Raw genomic sequence first — 13,850 nt, forward strand, 5'->3', positions numbered from 1 at the left:
CTAAAGCTGAGAAACCCTTCCTCCACTCATGTTCTCCACAAGGGGGTCACACCTGAAGGGATCTAGGTTAAACTCCCTAACTGATGATTCCCAGTGCTCACCACCTAGCAATGAATGCCACTCAGGCTGCACCTTGCCAGTCTTCCACTGAAAGGTTCTAGGATGCTCCCAATTACAGGAAGTCCCAAGACTGGATTATCCCAAATGCTCTGCCCTCCCCCTCCCCCTCCCTCCTCCTCAGGCAGCATCCTCCAGGGGGAAGGGGAGCGGGTAAGGTGGGCTCAGGTTCCGGTCCCTGGTCAAGCAGCAAGGAAACTTCCCCGGGGTTTGCACAGACTCCATCAGGGGGGGCTGGACTCACCTTCCCGACAGAGCCCCATGACTTCGCGGTTTTTCCCAAACTCCTTGAAACTTTCGTCCAATTCCGTCCCTAGGAGATATACACACACAGGAGGAGGGGAGAGGCAGGTCAGTGGCCAGGAGTGTGACGCACGCTCACGCACGCACGGGTAGGTGTGGGCACCTCCTCGTTCCGCAACCCAGCGAACGATAGCATCTCTGACCCCCGAGGGGGCGGGTCACAGGACGGGGTGGCGGGGGAGGGGAGGAGAGGGTAGAGGAGGGGGGAAGTGGGGGGCGTGGGGAAGAGGAGGGCGTGGACACTCACCGTCCTTCCCAGGAAGTTTGGAAGCCTCGACCCACAGATTCCACGACTGTCCCAGCATCGCTTCGGGACTGGGCAGGGGCCTGCGCTCCCCGACCGTCGCCATTGCGGCGGCCGAGGTGGAGGCGGCGCCGGGGCCGCCGTCCTCCGGCCGTGGGCGCCGCAGCGGCGGCTGCTGCCGCGGGGGCTGCGGAGGCTGCTGCTGCTGCTGCTGCTGCCGGCCGGCCGCTGCTCCGCCCGCCGCCGCCGCGCGGCGCGGCTCCCCCCTGACGTCATCCGCGGCCCGCTCCGACATTCTTTCCGCTCCTACAATGTAACAAAAAAGGGGGAAAAGAGTCTCGCGGGGGCCGCGTTTAAGGAGGCGCCGGGGAGTTCCGGCGGCGTGCGCGGCCCGCAGGCCGGGTGGGGCGCGCTGACAGCGCCCCCGGCCGCCCAGCCCCCAGCCCGCCTCCTCCCGGGCCACCCCCTGCTCCGGGCGCAAAGTCCGCGGCGCGGGCTCGCTTTCGTTTTCGCCTCCCGCGGCCCCTCGGGGGAGAGAACCGGCCGCCGGCGGCCCGCCACCGGGACGCTGGGTCCCCTGCCTGCCTCTGCCCGGAGGAGCCGGCACCGAGGCCGGCGCCCGGAGCTGCCTCCGCCCCAGCTCCGCGCCCAGCACCGCACCCCGCCGCGGGGAGGCCCGAGCCGCACCCCGGGTTCTCCGGCTGCCCACCCTGCGGCCGCTCGCATCCCCGGGCCGGGCCCGGCGGCCCCGCTCCTTCCTTCCGTCCGCGCGTCCGTCCGAGCGGCGGCGCCCGGCCGGCTCCCTTAAGCGGAGGCGCCTCCCGTCGCCTCCTCCCCCTCGCCGGTCCCTCCCTCTCAGCTCGCTCCGGCGAAGTTTGCACGTCAAGCCCCCGGAGTGGAGCCAGGGCGAAGTCGGAAACGCAGCCACCTATGGAGGAGCCGGCCGGCCGGCCCCTGGGTATCACCGAGTATCGCAGCCAGGGCCGGGGCAGAGAAGCTCGTGCAGGGAAAAGCACTTGACTCTAGTCTCGCGGGCGGCCGCACAGTTGTCAAAAAGCATGAATGGGACGCCGCCACAGCGGACGCCCGGCACGTAGGGAACCGCAGACCAGTATGGAAATGCCGCCCAGGTATTGGCCCAGGTGTCAGCCCCTCGTGCACGCGATCGAGCCCACGTGTGTGCCCCAGTGCTCACAAGTGGAGGTCACGGTTTGCGCTCGGGGGACTTGGAATTTCTCATCTAATAAAAAAGAGACCACGAAATCAGTGTAATAGAGAGTACAGGAGAGGAAACCGAGGCGATCTTTATCCGTTTACATGTTCAGAGTCACTACCTCAAATTTCTGTATTTTTCCTTCCGTTGCTCCTGGAATTGATTCATTCATCCCCAAAATAAAAAATCTTACCATTTAAAAATCGCATTCAGTTTTAACTTAAGCGATTAGCCTCTCCCTCTTTATTGTCTTGGGCAGGGTGAGAACACACAGCTTGGGGGAAGGTACAGAATTTCTAGAAAACATGTTTGAAAGGCACTGTTTTCCATCAGTGTTTGTTCACTAAATTAAGGGCATTAGTGCACAGAACTTTACACCCCTCCTCAACCTGCACACACACCCCTTCTTCTTAAGTGGTAGGCTAAAGATGGTAAAATAAAAGTTTACTTAATGAGCTGAAGCATAGGAAACTTGAAACAGTAGCAGACCACACTGAACCCTTGCCCTAAATGTTACTATAATTACTGTTATCTTAAACTGATGTGAAAATCTGAAGCCTGAAACAAAACCAGTGATTCTGATCATCACATTTCATACTGCAGTAATATCAGCACTCCTATAACCTGTTCAGAGCTGCTTGCTTACAGGTGTTTCTCTGACTAGGTGGGGGGAGGTGTTTTGTGTTTTTTGGGTATTTTAAATCTCAAAACATCTGGTGTGGCAGAGGAGGCCAACTTCCCCTTAAAAGAAACAAAGTCCAACTTGCAGAAATATAAGAACGTTTGAACAAGAGTAAAAATTAACAAGGAAATGCAGGACTCCAGTGGAAAGGGTTTTAGGTTCAAATTTTAAAATACACAATACATATGAATTTTTTGTTTAGACAGATTTAGAACTATTTTTTTAAGTGAAATTGCAATGCAAACAAGTTCATTAAGTGAAACTATGGATGCTTCCAGTCCTTATCAAAATACAATTGGCCCTCTGTATCCTCTGGCTCAGCATCCACAGACTGAACAACATAGGTTGGAAGTACTTTTTCTTTAAAACAAAGCGAACAAAGAAACTGACCCTGTACTGAACATGTACATTTTTTTCTTGTCATTATTCTATAACTACAGGCTAACAACTATTTTCATAGCATTTGCATTGTATTAGCCATTATAAACAATCTAGAGATGTTTAAGGTTCATGAGAGGATGTGCCTGGGTAATATGCAAATACAGTGATATTTTATATAAGGGACTTGAGCATCTGCAAAATTTTGGTGACTGGGGTGGGGGATTCTGGAATCAATTCCCTAGGATACTACTGAGGGACAGCTGTAACCAAAAGTAGTAGAAATGATTGGAAGTATTTAACTTAAAATTCATGTCTAAGTTTTAACTTCCTAAATAAGACTATCAAAGAAAAAATGCATGGTCAAAACATAGATCCCCTTGGGCTGGGGTTGTGGCTCATCAGCAAAGCTCACCTAGCCTGCAAGGCCCTGGGTTCAATCCTCAGCACCATATATAAATAAATAAAATAAAGGATTCCCTTGCCAACAAGGGAATATAAACATATTTTTTATAAACATAGCTGGATATCTCCAGTACAGATGTTCAACTTTTCATAATTCTGAATTACTGAAATATATGTATAATTGCATGAAAATATCCAAATTCTGATTCCCTGGATCAAAGGATACAATTTATCAATTACTTTGAATTTTGTAATTCGACATTTAAAATAAACGAGAATTTGAATATAATGGCATTTGGAGCTGCCAGTGAAAAGAAAAGTTGAGAACTACTCAGCCATTTAGTGACCAAAGGGAACTTGCTTGAGTAAAGTTCTTCTGATTCTTGAAAATGCAGGTTGAGAATTAAAATAAGGGGAAGAATGGCAAATGTGAAGTACAGTCTCACTTCATCCAGATATTGCTTGATTTCTTTTACATGTGAAAATATTTCACAGTTTACCAATACAGGACTTCCGGCCAATGAGAATCAAAATAGCAATTTGTAATACTTCAAATTTTACCTTAACTCCTGCTTGATATCTTTTTTTCCTTCAAAGTTTTGATTGGTTTAATAAAGAAGACACAAAAGAGCTTAAAATTTTTAAAAAATCATCTTAACATTATAATAGTTACTAAGGGATCTTAATTATAATAGCAGCTATCAATTGTTGAGCACCTCAATAATTGCTGTAGGTGCCTTATTGCATTATCTCATTATATGCAGTCATGCCAGTTATAAATTGCATTATTTACAATGGACTGATAAGGAAAATGAGGTAGGACTCTAGAGCCAGTCTTGCTCTATTGCTGGGTACAGATATTAGCTCTTCCACTTATAAGCTGTGTCACCAGGCAGGTTACCTAACTTGCCAGTACCTCAGTTTCATAATCTATAAAATGGAGATAAGGCCAGATATTTCAGGATTACACGAAAAGATTCTTGGTACATAGCTTAACCCAAATACTAAAAATATCAAGTATTTATATATATCAAGATGAGTGATTCAGTTCAATACTTACCTAGGAAATTTGCTACCAAATTGAGGAGGATGTGGGGACAAGAAAATGACAATTAATTCCTGGCATTATCTCCCCACCCTATACTCTTTGCTACAGTCTATGCATTTTTACCATACTGTTTCATCACCCATGAAAAGGCCCTAACTTCTAGAAAAGATAGATATTCATACTTTTGGGTTTCCTAATAGTTGGAATGAATCACCAAGAAAAGTCAAAACTGCAAGCTGATAAAGTACATCTGATTTTCAAATGTTGGCAACAGTTTTAAATTATTCCTTATACAAAGAGCACTGATCATAAACACATGTACAACAGAAATTCAAATACTTAGTTTTTTTCTCCAGACCATAATAAAGAATTTGATGACCTCTTACTTAAATCCTCCAGTCTCCATACCCAGAAATATAAAAGAAAATAGCTCATATAGTTGACATTCATTTAATACAGATTATTTTAATGTAGGAGTGTGTCTTGCATGATATAAGTCAGTACTTATGCCAGTGTACTTCTGATGATGTCCTCTAGCCTGGATGAACTTCAGCATCTGCCTGTACCTTTAAACAATATACATTTTATAAGGTTTCAGTAATGGGAACTCAATTTATCTAACAATCCCCATTACTTACCACATATCAGGCACTCTATTAGGCACCAGGGTGAACACAAAATAATAATTTCACTGAGAGTATGAAAAAGCTTAGAAGCAGGCAAAAATTTTAATTCATTGAAATGCTCATGTTAAAAGCTGTCACCACCAATTAGATTGTATGTAGCTTAAGAACTAGGCTGTCAGAAGTGAAATGCTGCCAAATTCTGAGCATTTTATCCCTTCCAAGGATGTATTTAAAATATGGTCTTACTTCACCATCCAAATTTAGGTATGTTCCCAGTAGATGCCAAGGGTAACAAGGTCTCTCTTTACAAAAAGGATTCTTTGCACAGCAGATTCACTTATAAAATGTTTTGTTCAAAGGCTGAACCCATCCAATATGCAATAAATTTCTAAAAATAAGTTTACCTTTCTAGTACCTAAATCTAGTCTAATGTAAAAAGGCTGAAACTTCCCAAAACTTTTCTAAGAAGCAAGACCCCACACAAGCCTTTTTATTTGGGGAAAACCACCAGTCCCAATACAAGATTTTAATAAACTTGACAACCAGTAACTACAGTATATTTATCTGTGTAAATTACAGGGTTGGTAACAGATTCTCCATTATCAACCTCAAAGTAGTGAAGCTATTTGGGTAAAAAGAAACAGACTTACGAAACTAGGAATGTATTAGTTATGGTGGCTTTCTATCTTCCTAAAATTGGCAGTGCCTTTGTTCACAGCCTCTCTAGCTCCTCTGACCACACCTCTCCCTTTCCTTCTTTCTTCTCCAGAGTGAGCCAGGGCGCCATTCTGCATAGGGGTATCACAGGAGGGCCTTTCCTTAGCTGCGCTCCCTCTAGTGAGACATCTCATAGCCTGTCATAGATACATGGTATTCCAGCAGAGGGAGAACAGTGTGTGTGTGTGTGTGTGTGTGTGTGTGTGTGTGTGTGTAATAAATTGAGTTCATCAGCTCAGTGGCTGGACCTTCTGACAATCAAGTGCAAAATTAGAAATAATAAGGGCACTTGCAACAGTGGAGACTTAAGATGAGGGATGCCCATCTCTTAGAAGATGGTACACATATTCATTCTACACAAATGTGTCATCTGCCAAGCAGTTTGTTTTCTTAGTCATATGTGTATAGTTGGGTATGAATTATACTAAAGAAATATCCATCAGTAATAGCAACGTGCTTGGAAAGACAAAAAAATTTTAAATACACATATAAAAAGTAATAAATTATAAAAGGTAATAAATCATGAAGTGTAACCAATTCATAATGCCCAAGTATTGCCAGAGATATAATGCTGACCTATTTTATGGTAAACCTGATTTCAAATCTTGATTAGGACTTAACTTCTTTAGGTTAAGTAATTTTTAAAAAATTGAGAGAAGGGTTTACATTTTAAAAAAGAAATGGAAAAGTTGGACCAACAATCAGCTATAAAAGAAAGCCAACCATATAGTTTTAGTGCGCTACCTTAGATGCAATAAAATGCAAAGATCAGATACACTATGAAAAATAATTTCCTATGTCACCTTTGTACCAACAAAGCTTTCACTAAAACTGACTGTAAATATCACCATTCTTAAAGGTCCAGAAATTAAGAGCATGGGTTCTAGAGCCATCTCCCAGGCTGAATCTCACTTCTACCTCTTACTAGCTGTATTGCTCTGGGAAAATCACTTAACCTCTCTGTGTCTGTTTCTTCATCCATAAAATGAATAAAATAAGAGTATCTACTTTATGAGGAACACTAAAAAAAATTAATAATGCAAAATTACATTGCATTGGGCTGGGGATGTAGCTCAAGCAGTAACATGCTCACCTGGCCTGTGCAGGGCGCTGGGTTCGATCCTCAGCACCACATAAAAATAAAATAAAGATGCTGTGTCCACTGAAAACTAAAAAAAAAAATTAAAAAATTCTCTCTCTCTTAAAAAAAAATTTCATTGCATCAGCTATCAGCACTATGTCAGTCATTTAGTAAGTGCCAACTCTAATGTGTCCACACTATGCCATCAGATAGTCTTGTTGAAGTGAAATAAATGAAAACTTCTCTCCAGGCATTTAAGGCTCTCTACAGGCTGCCCTCCCCTCAGCTCCACCACATCTATCTGTTGTTCGGTTGTCTCCTGTAGGTACTCTCTGGTCCAACCAAAAGATCCAATCCATAGTTTCCAATATGCTCCCCTCTCCTGCTCTCAACTTCTAAGCCTTTGCTCATAGAGGTCACTCCACCTATAATATGGGTGAAATCCTCCTGACCAATCAAGTCCCCTCTCAAATTCTATTTGTTTAGCAAAATCTCCCTCCCACCAAGCACAGGGGAACCCCACCACTAAATCACATAATGTTATGGACTGGGTCAAGAACACATCCTCTGAAATCAAGGTAGCAATGGGAGCACTTAGTCTCCTAGGAATGAAAAGTTTGGCCTCCTAGTGGGTCACTGGGAATCTGGACCTTACCTCCCAAATCCTAGTATATAGTTTCAGACAGGTCCCCAAGCTGGTTGAAAAACCCCTAAGGCTGAATCCAGGACAAAGGATGCCAGGTACTAGCACAGGGTGGGAGGAATGACACAGAGGTTTCTTCCCTCGTCCTCAGCAAAGTTCTAGCTCTAAGCAAAGACACAGATCCAGGAAACATGGCACCCTGATTTTCCATATACTTTCTTTGCACCCTCATCACGCAACCTGTCTGGATTTGTATTGCTTCTCAAAGGGCAGATTGTACCAGATAAACTTGTAATCCTTTTCCATTCCCAAAGGAAAGCCTTCCTTTTCTTAGTAGAGGTAAAAGGGCTATAGAATTACAGATTGAACTATTTTTCAGTAATATGTGTGAATGACTATGAATGAATAGAGTTCCCTGTCCTTTCCTTCCCTTAAGTGTGTACACACACACACATACCACAAAAATAAATTCTCCTAAACTGGGCTGGGGGTGGCAGGGAGGAAAAGGAGGAGGAGGATGAAGAAGAAGAGAAGGAAGAAAATTCTCATATAATGAGAATGACTTTTTAGATGTACTGGTCCCTAAACCTTTCTTCCCAAAAGCAAAAAAATTTTACACTCTCCTGGCCATTCTAGTTTTAAATAGTATCAAAAATGGATCATAATAAAGTTTCTGACCTTTTTCTTTTATAACTCATAATCTCTTTTGGTCAACATAAAATCTTCAGGACCCAGAGACCTTATCCTTCTTTCCACTGAATCCCTCACCCCAAATCTGATCTAAGTGAATGAAATTCAGGAGCAGAAAAGAGGAACTAAAAAAAAAAATAAAATGCTACAGGTGAAATGTGTCTTTGCAGCTTTCCAAAGCTTCCTGCCTCTCCACTTGAGAAAACAGTTATTCTCAAAAAGACTAAGAATTTTCCAAATAGTTTCTTGGATTGTGGCAGCAGAGTAGCAATCCTAAGTGGGCTAGAATCTGACTTGTTAAGTATTCTTGAAAAACAGAGCCAAATAGATAAATTGTACCTCACTGAAATTAAACTTTTGTTCTTAAAGGACACCATCAAGAAAGTGAAGAGGCCACCCAGAGAACAGAGGATTTTTTTTTTTTTTTTTTTGCAAATCATTTATCTGATAAGAGATTTATCTGATAAGAAAAGAGAAAGACATCTTACATCTCACGTTTTTCTAAGATGAGTAACTCAATTATTAATATTGGTAAAGGATCTCAACAGACATTTTTCCAGAGAAGACAATGTAAATGACCAACAAGAAAATGCAAAGATACTTAAAATCAGTAGTCATTAGGAAAATGCAAATCAAAACTGTAAAACAGGGGCTGGGCTTATTGCCTAGCACCGGTAAGGCACTGGGTTTGATCCCCAGCACCTTATAAAAATAAATAAACAAAATAAAGGTATTGTGTCTATTTACAACTAAAAAGAAATATTAGAAGACAAAGCTGTAAGAGAGAGCCCTTCACACCCATTATGATGGCTGTAGTGAAAAAATGACAAAAGAATAGAAATGTTAAGAGTGTCAGCAGTACATAAAGCAACTGGAACTCTCCTACATTGCAGGGAGACAGTGGGGGGATGTAAAATGGTACAGCTAGTGTGGAAAGCAGTTTAGTAGCCACTTAAAAGTTAAAATTAAAATAACCATGTCATTCAGCAATTCCGCTTCTATGTGTATATTCAGAAGAATTAAAAGCAGGGCTGGGGTGGTGGCTCAGTGGTAGAGAACTTGCCTAGCATGTGTGAGGCCCTGGGTTCCATTCTTGACACCACATATAAATAAGGAAAATAAAAGTCTATTGACAACTAAAAAAAATTTTAAAAAAGAAAAATTAAAAGCCAAGACTCAGACACTTGCATGCAAATGTTCATTAGCCACATTACTGGTAATAGCCAAACTGTAAAAACAACCCAATTGTTCATCAACTGATGTACAGATAAGCAAATTGTATATATTTATACAAGGAATATCTGTATCTTTTAATAACATTCCTTCACTCCATAAAAAGGAACAAAGCACATGATACATGAATAAACCTTGAAATCATGCTTAAGTAAAATAAAGTCAGACAAAAATTATTACACATATTACACAATTTCATTTATATGAATTATCAAGAACAGGCAAATTCCTAGAAACAGAAGACAAATTGTTGATTTCCAGGATCCAGGGGGAAGGGAATATGAGGAGTCACTGCTTAATGGGAATGGGGTATCCTTTAGGGATGCTAAAAATGTTTTGGACCTAGACAGAGGTGATGGTTGCACATATGTGAACACACTAAAAATCTTTAAAAAGCTGCACACTTTAAGTGCAAACATCTATGATATTTTAACTACATCTCAATAAAACTATTTTTGCAAAGCCAACAGTAAAATGTGAAAAACTTCACAAAGAATTCCAGATTGACCCAATATCCCTGATGAACAAAGATGCAAAAATTCTCAATAAAATTCTGGCAAATTGTATACAAAAACATTAAAAACATAGTGCACACGATAAAGTTTAGTTCATCCCAGAGATGCAACATTGGTTCAACATATGGATATCAATAAACATAATTCATCATATTAATAGACTTAAAAACAAGACTCACATGATCATCTCAGTGGATGCAGAAAAAGCATTTGACAAAACATAGCACCCTTCATGTTCAAAACACTAGAAAAACTAGGGATAGTAGGAACATACCTCAACATTGTAAAAGCTATATATGCTAAACCCAAGGCCAGCATCATTCTAAATGGAGAAAAATTGAAAGCATTCCCTCTAAAAACTGGAACAAGACAAGGATGTCCTCTTTTACCACTTCTATTCAACATCATCTTTGAAACTCTAGCCAGAGCAATTAGAAGAAAGAAATTAAAGGGATACAAATAGATAAAGAAGAACTCAAACTATCCTTATTTGCTGATGACATGATTCTATATCTAGATGATCCAAAAAAATTCCACCGGAAAACTTCTAGAATTAATAAATGAATTCAGCAAATAGCAGGACACATAAATCAACAACACATAAATCAAATGCATTCCTATACATTAGCGATGAATCCACTGAAAAAGAAATTAGGAAAACTACCCCATTCACAATAGCCTCCAAAAAACAAACAAACAAACAAAAAAAAAAACCTGGGAATCAATCTAACAAAAGAGGTGAAAGATCTCTACAATGAAAACTAAAGAAAGAAATTGAAGAAAACCTCAGAAGATGGAAAGATCTTCCATGCTCCTGGATAGGCAGAATTAATATTGTCAAATGATGATACTAACAAAAGTGTTATACAGATTTAATGCAATTCCAATTAAAATCCCAATGACATTTTTCATACAATAGAAAAAGCAATCATAAAATTTATTTGAAACAATAAGAGACCCAGAATATCTAAAACAATCCTTAGCAAGAAAAGTAAAACAGGAAGCATCACAATACTAGACCTTAAACTATACTACAGAGCTACAGTGACAAAAACGGCATGCTATTGGCACCAAAATGGACTTGTACACCAGTGGTACAGACTAGAAGACACAGAGACAAAAGCACATAAATACAGTTGTGTCATACCAGACAAAGGTGCCAAAAACATTCACTGGAGAAAAGACAGCCTATTCAACAAATGGTACTGACAAAACTGGAAATCCATATGTAGCAAAATGAAATCAAACCTCTCTCTCTCACACACTGCACAAAAATCAGCTCAAAGTGCATCAAAGACTTAGGCACTAGAACAGAAGACCCTGAACCTAATAGAAGAAAAAATAGGCCCAAATCTTCACCATGTCGGCCTAGGATCTGACTTCCTTAACAAGACTCCTAAAGCGCAAGAAGTAAAATTAAGAATCAATAAATGGAATGGATTCAAATTAAAAAGCTTCTTCTCAGCAAAGGAAAACAATAAAAAATGTAAGGAAAGAGCCTACAAAATAGACCTCTGATAATTAATGCACCTCTGATAATTAATCTCTAGGATACACACAGAACCCAAAAAACTTAACAAAAAAAAAAAAAAACAAAAAACAAATAATCCAGTCAATAAATGGACTAAGAAACTGGACAGACACTTCACAGAAGAAATACAATCCATCAACAAATATATGAAAAAGTGTTCAACATCTTAGCAATTAGAGAAATGCAATCAAAACTACACTAAGATTTCATCTCACTACTGTCAGAATGGCAATCACCAAGAATACAGGCAGGGGATGGGGTTGTAGCTCAGTAGTAGAGTGTTCACCTAGCACATGCAAGGCCCTGGGTTTGATCCTCAGCACCACATAAAAGTAAATAAATAAAATATTTTTTTTTAAAAAAGAATATGGTCAACAATAATGTTGGCAAGGATGTGGGGAAAAAGGTACACTCATACTTGTTGGTGGGACTGCACATTGGTACAACCACTCTGGAAAGCAGTGTGGAGATTCCTCAGAAAACTGGGAATGGAACCCCATTTGACCCATCTATCCCACTCCTTGGTTTATACCCAAAGGACTTAAAATCAGCACACTACAGTAATGCAGCCACATCAATGTTTATAGCAGTTAAATTTACAATGGCTAAACTGCGGAACCAACCTAGGTGTCCTTCATTAGATGATTGGATAAAGAAAATGTGGTATATGTACTCAATGGAATATTACTCAGCTTTAAAGAACAATGAAATGGCATTTTCCAGTAAATGAGTGCAGCTGGAAAATATGCTAAATGAAATAAGCCAATTCACAAAACCAAAGGCAGAATGGTTCCTCTAATAAACGTGCATGGGAGGGGCGGGGCCCTCTAGGGAAGAATAGCATTACCTTAGATTAGGTAGAGGGATGTGAAGGGAGGGGAGGGGAGGGGAATGTGGGTGTAGGAAAGACAGTAGAATGAAACAGACATATTACTTATGTGTATATGTGACTGCATAACCAACATGATTCTATAACATGTACTCAGAAAAATGAGAAATTATATCCCATCTATGTGTGATATATCAAAATGCATAAATGCATTCTACTGTCATGTCATGTGTAACTAATTAAAACAAATTTAAAAATTTTTAAAAAGAAGGAAAAAAAAAAAAAAAAGAATTCCAGATTGACTTCTCTTGAAAACAGCAGTACGATCAGGTATCACCAGCCACAGCACTCTTCAAGGCAACTGGGGGTGGGAGCTAAAACTGGCCCTGGAATCCATTTCTGCTATTTCCTAATTCTAGGCCTTGGCAGAACACTTTTTGACTCTACCTCAGTTCCTTTGTAAAAGGGAGGACCTTGAGAGTATCTACTCCATTAGGTTGTTACGAGAGCCAAAGAACTCATATGCTTAGGACAGTCAGTGTCTGGCACATAGTGACTGCTCAGCAGCTATTAGTTACTTTTGTATTTTATGCTATCTCAACCTCGAATAAGAGGCATTCTGGCACATTCTGGCTGTATTTTGCTTTTCAACTACAAAAGTTTTTACAAATAAAAGTATGGCATATAACATAGCAATCCACAAGAAAGCAGTAGTAAGACCACAAGATATTAATTTTAAAAATCAGCATGCAGCTGGGTGTAGGCACACGCCTTAATCCCAGCAGTTTAAGAGGCTGAGGCAAGAGGATCACAAGTTCAAAGCCATCTCAGTAACTTAGTGAGATCCTGTTTCAAAATAAAAAGGCCTGAGGATGTGGCTCAGTGGTTAAGTGCCCCTGGGTTCAATCCCTGATACCAGCCCCAAATTAAGGTGCAAAAAATACTATACACATACAAGAAAGCAGCAGTTAAGACCACCAAGATATTAATTTTAAAAATCAGCATGCAGCTGAGTGTAGGCACATGCCTGTAATCCCAGCAGCTTAAGAGGCTGAGGGAAGAGGATCACAAGTTCAAAGCCATCTCAGTAACTTACTGAGACCCTGTTTCAAAATAAAAAGGCCTGAGGATGTGGTTCAGTGGTTAAGTGCCCCTGGGTTCAATCCCTGGTACCCGCCCCAAATTAAGGTGCAAAAAATACCATACACATAATGTATCCATTTTTTGTGAAAAAGTGATGATGATGGTGGTAGTGATCGTAACTGATGATAAGCCTATGCACTGAAAAAGTCTTGATAACTCTCAAGAGTTATGAGGAGCAGAGGGTAAAAGAATTAAAGAAACTTTGATTATTTTTTCATTGTAAAGGGGCTTTATAAAATATTTAAATTTTTAACAATATACTTTTATAATCAGCAGTCATATAATTAGGATATTTGATAAAAGAAAAAGAAACCCTAATTTTAATACTTCTGGTCTATGATCACAAAACTCCATCAGGTCAACAGTGGTATCACTGAGACCAGTTCCTTTGCTTTGAAACTAAATTTTCAACTTGTACTTCCAAAGCACCAATCTTTCTTCAGGGCCCAACC

General features: G+C 40.8%; 1 protein-coding gene across 3 annotated transcripts in view; it reads right to left on the reverse strand.

Annotated features, from left to right (window-relative positions):
* Atxn7 (ataxin 7) overlaps window positions 1-13,850 on the reverse strand; it is a 149,013-nt gene that overhangs the window by 100,149 nt on the left and 35,014 nt on the right. For 2 of the 3 annotated variants that reach the window (XM_027954523.2, XM_071618523.1), the window contains exons 3-4: window positions 668-970; window positions 362-430 (exon numbers count right to left, since the gene is read on the reverse strand). In XM_027954523.2, the coding sequence (XP_027810324.1) occupies window positions 362-430; window positions 668-959 (361 nt within the window). In that variant the 5' untranslated portion in view covers window positions 960-970. Of the gene's footprint in view, window positions 1-361; window positions 431-667; window positions 971-1,351; window positions 1,496-13,850 lie in introns of those variants that run through there. The other variant, XM_071618508.1, reaches the window with a different exon arrangement.

This window comes from Marmota flaviventris, chromosome 1 (genome assembly GCF_047511675.1).
Source record: "Marmota flaviventris isolate mMarFla1 chromosome 1, mMarFla1.hap1, whole genome shotgun sequence".
NCBI lineage: Eukaryota > Metazoa > Chordata > Mammalia > Rodentia > Sciuridae > Marmota > Marmota flaviventris.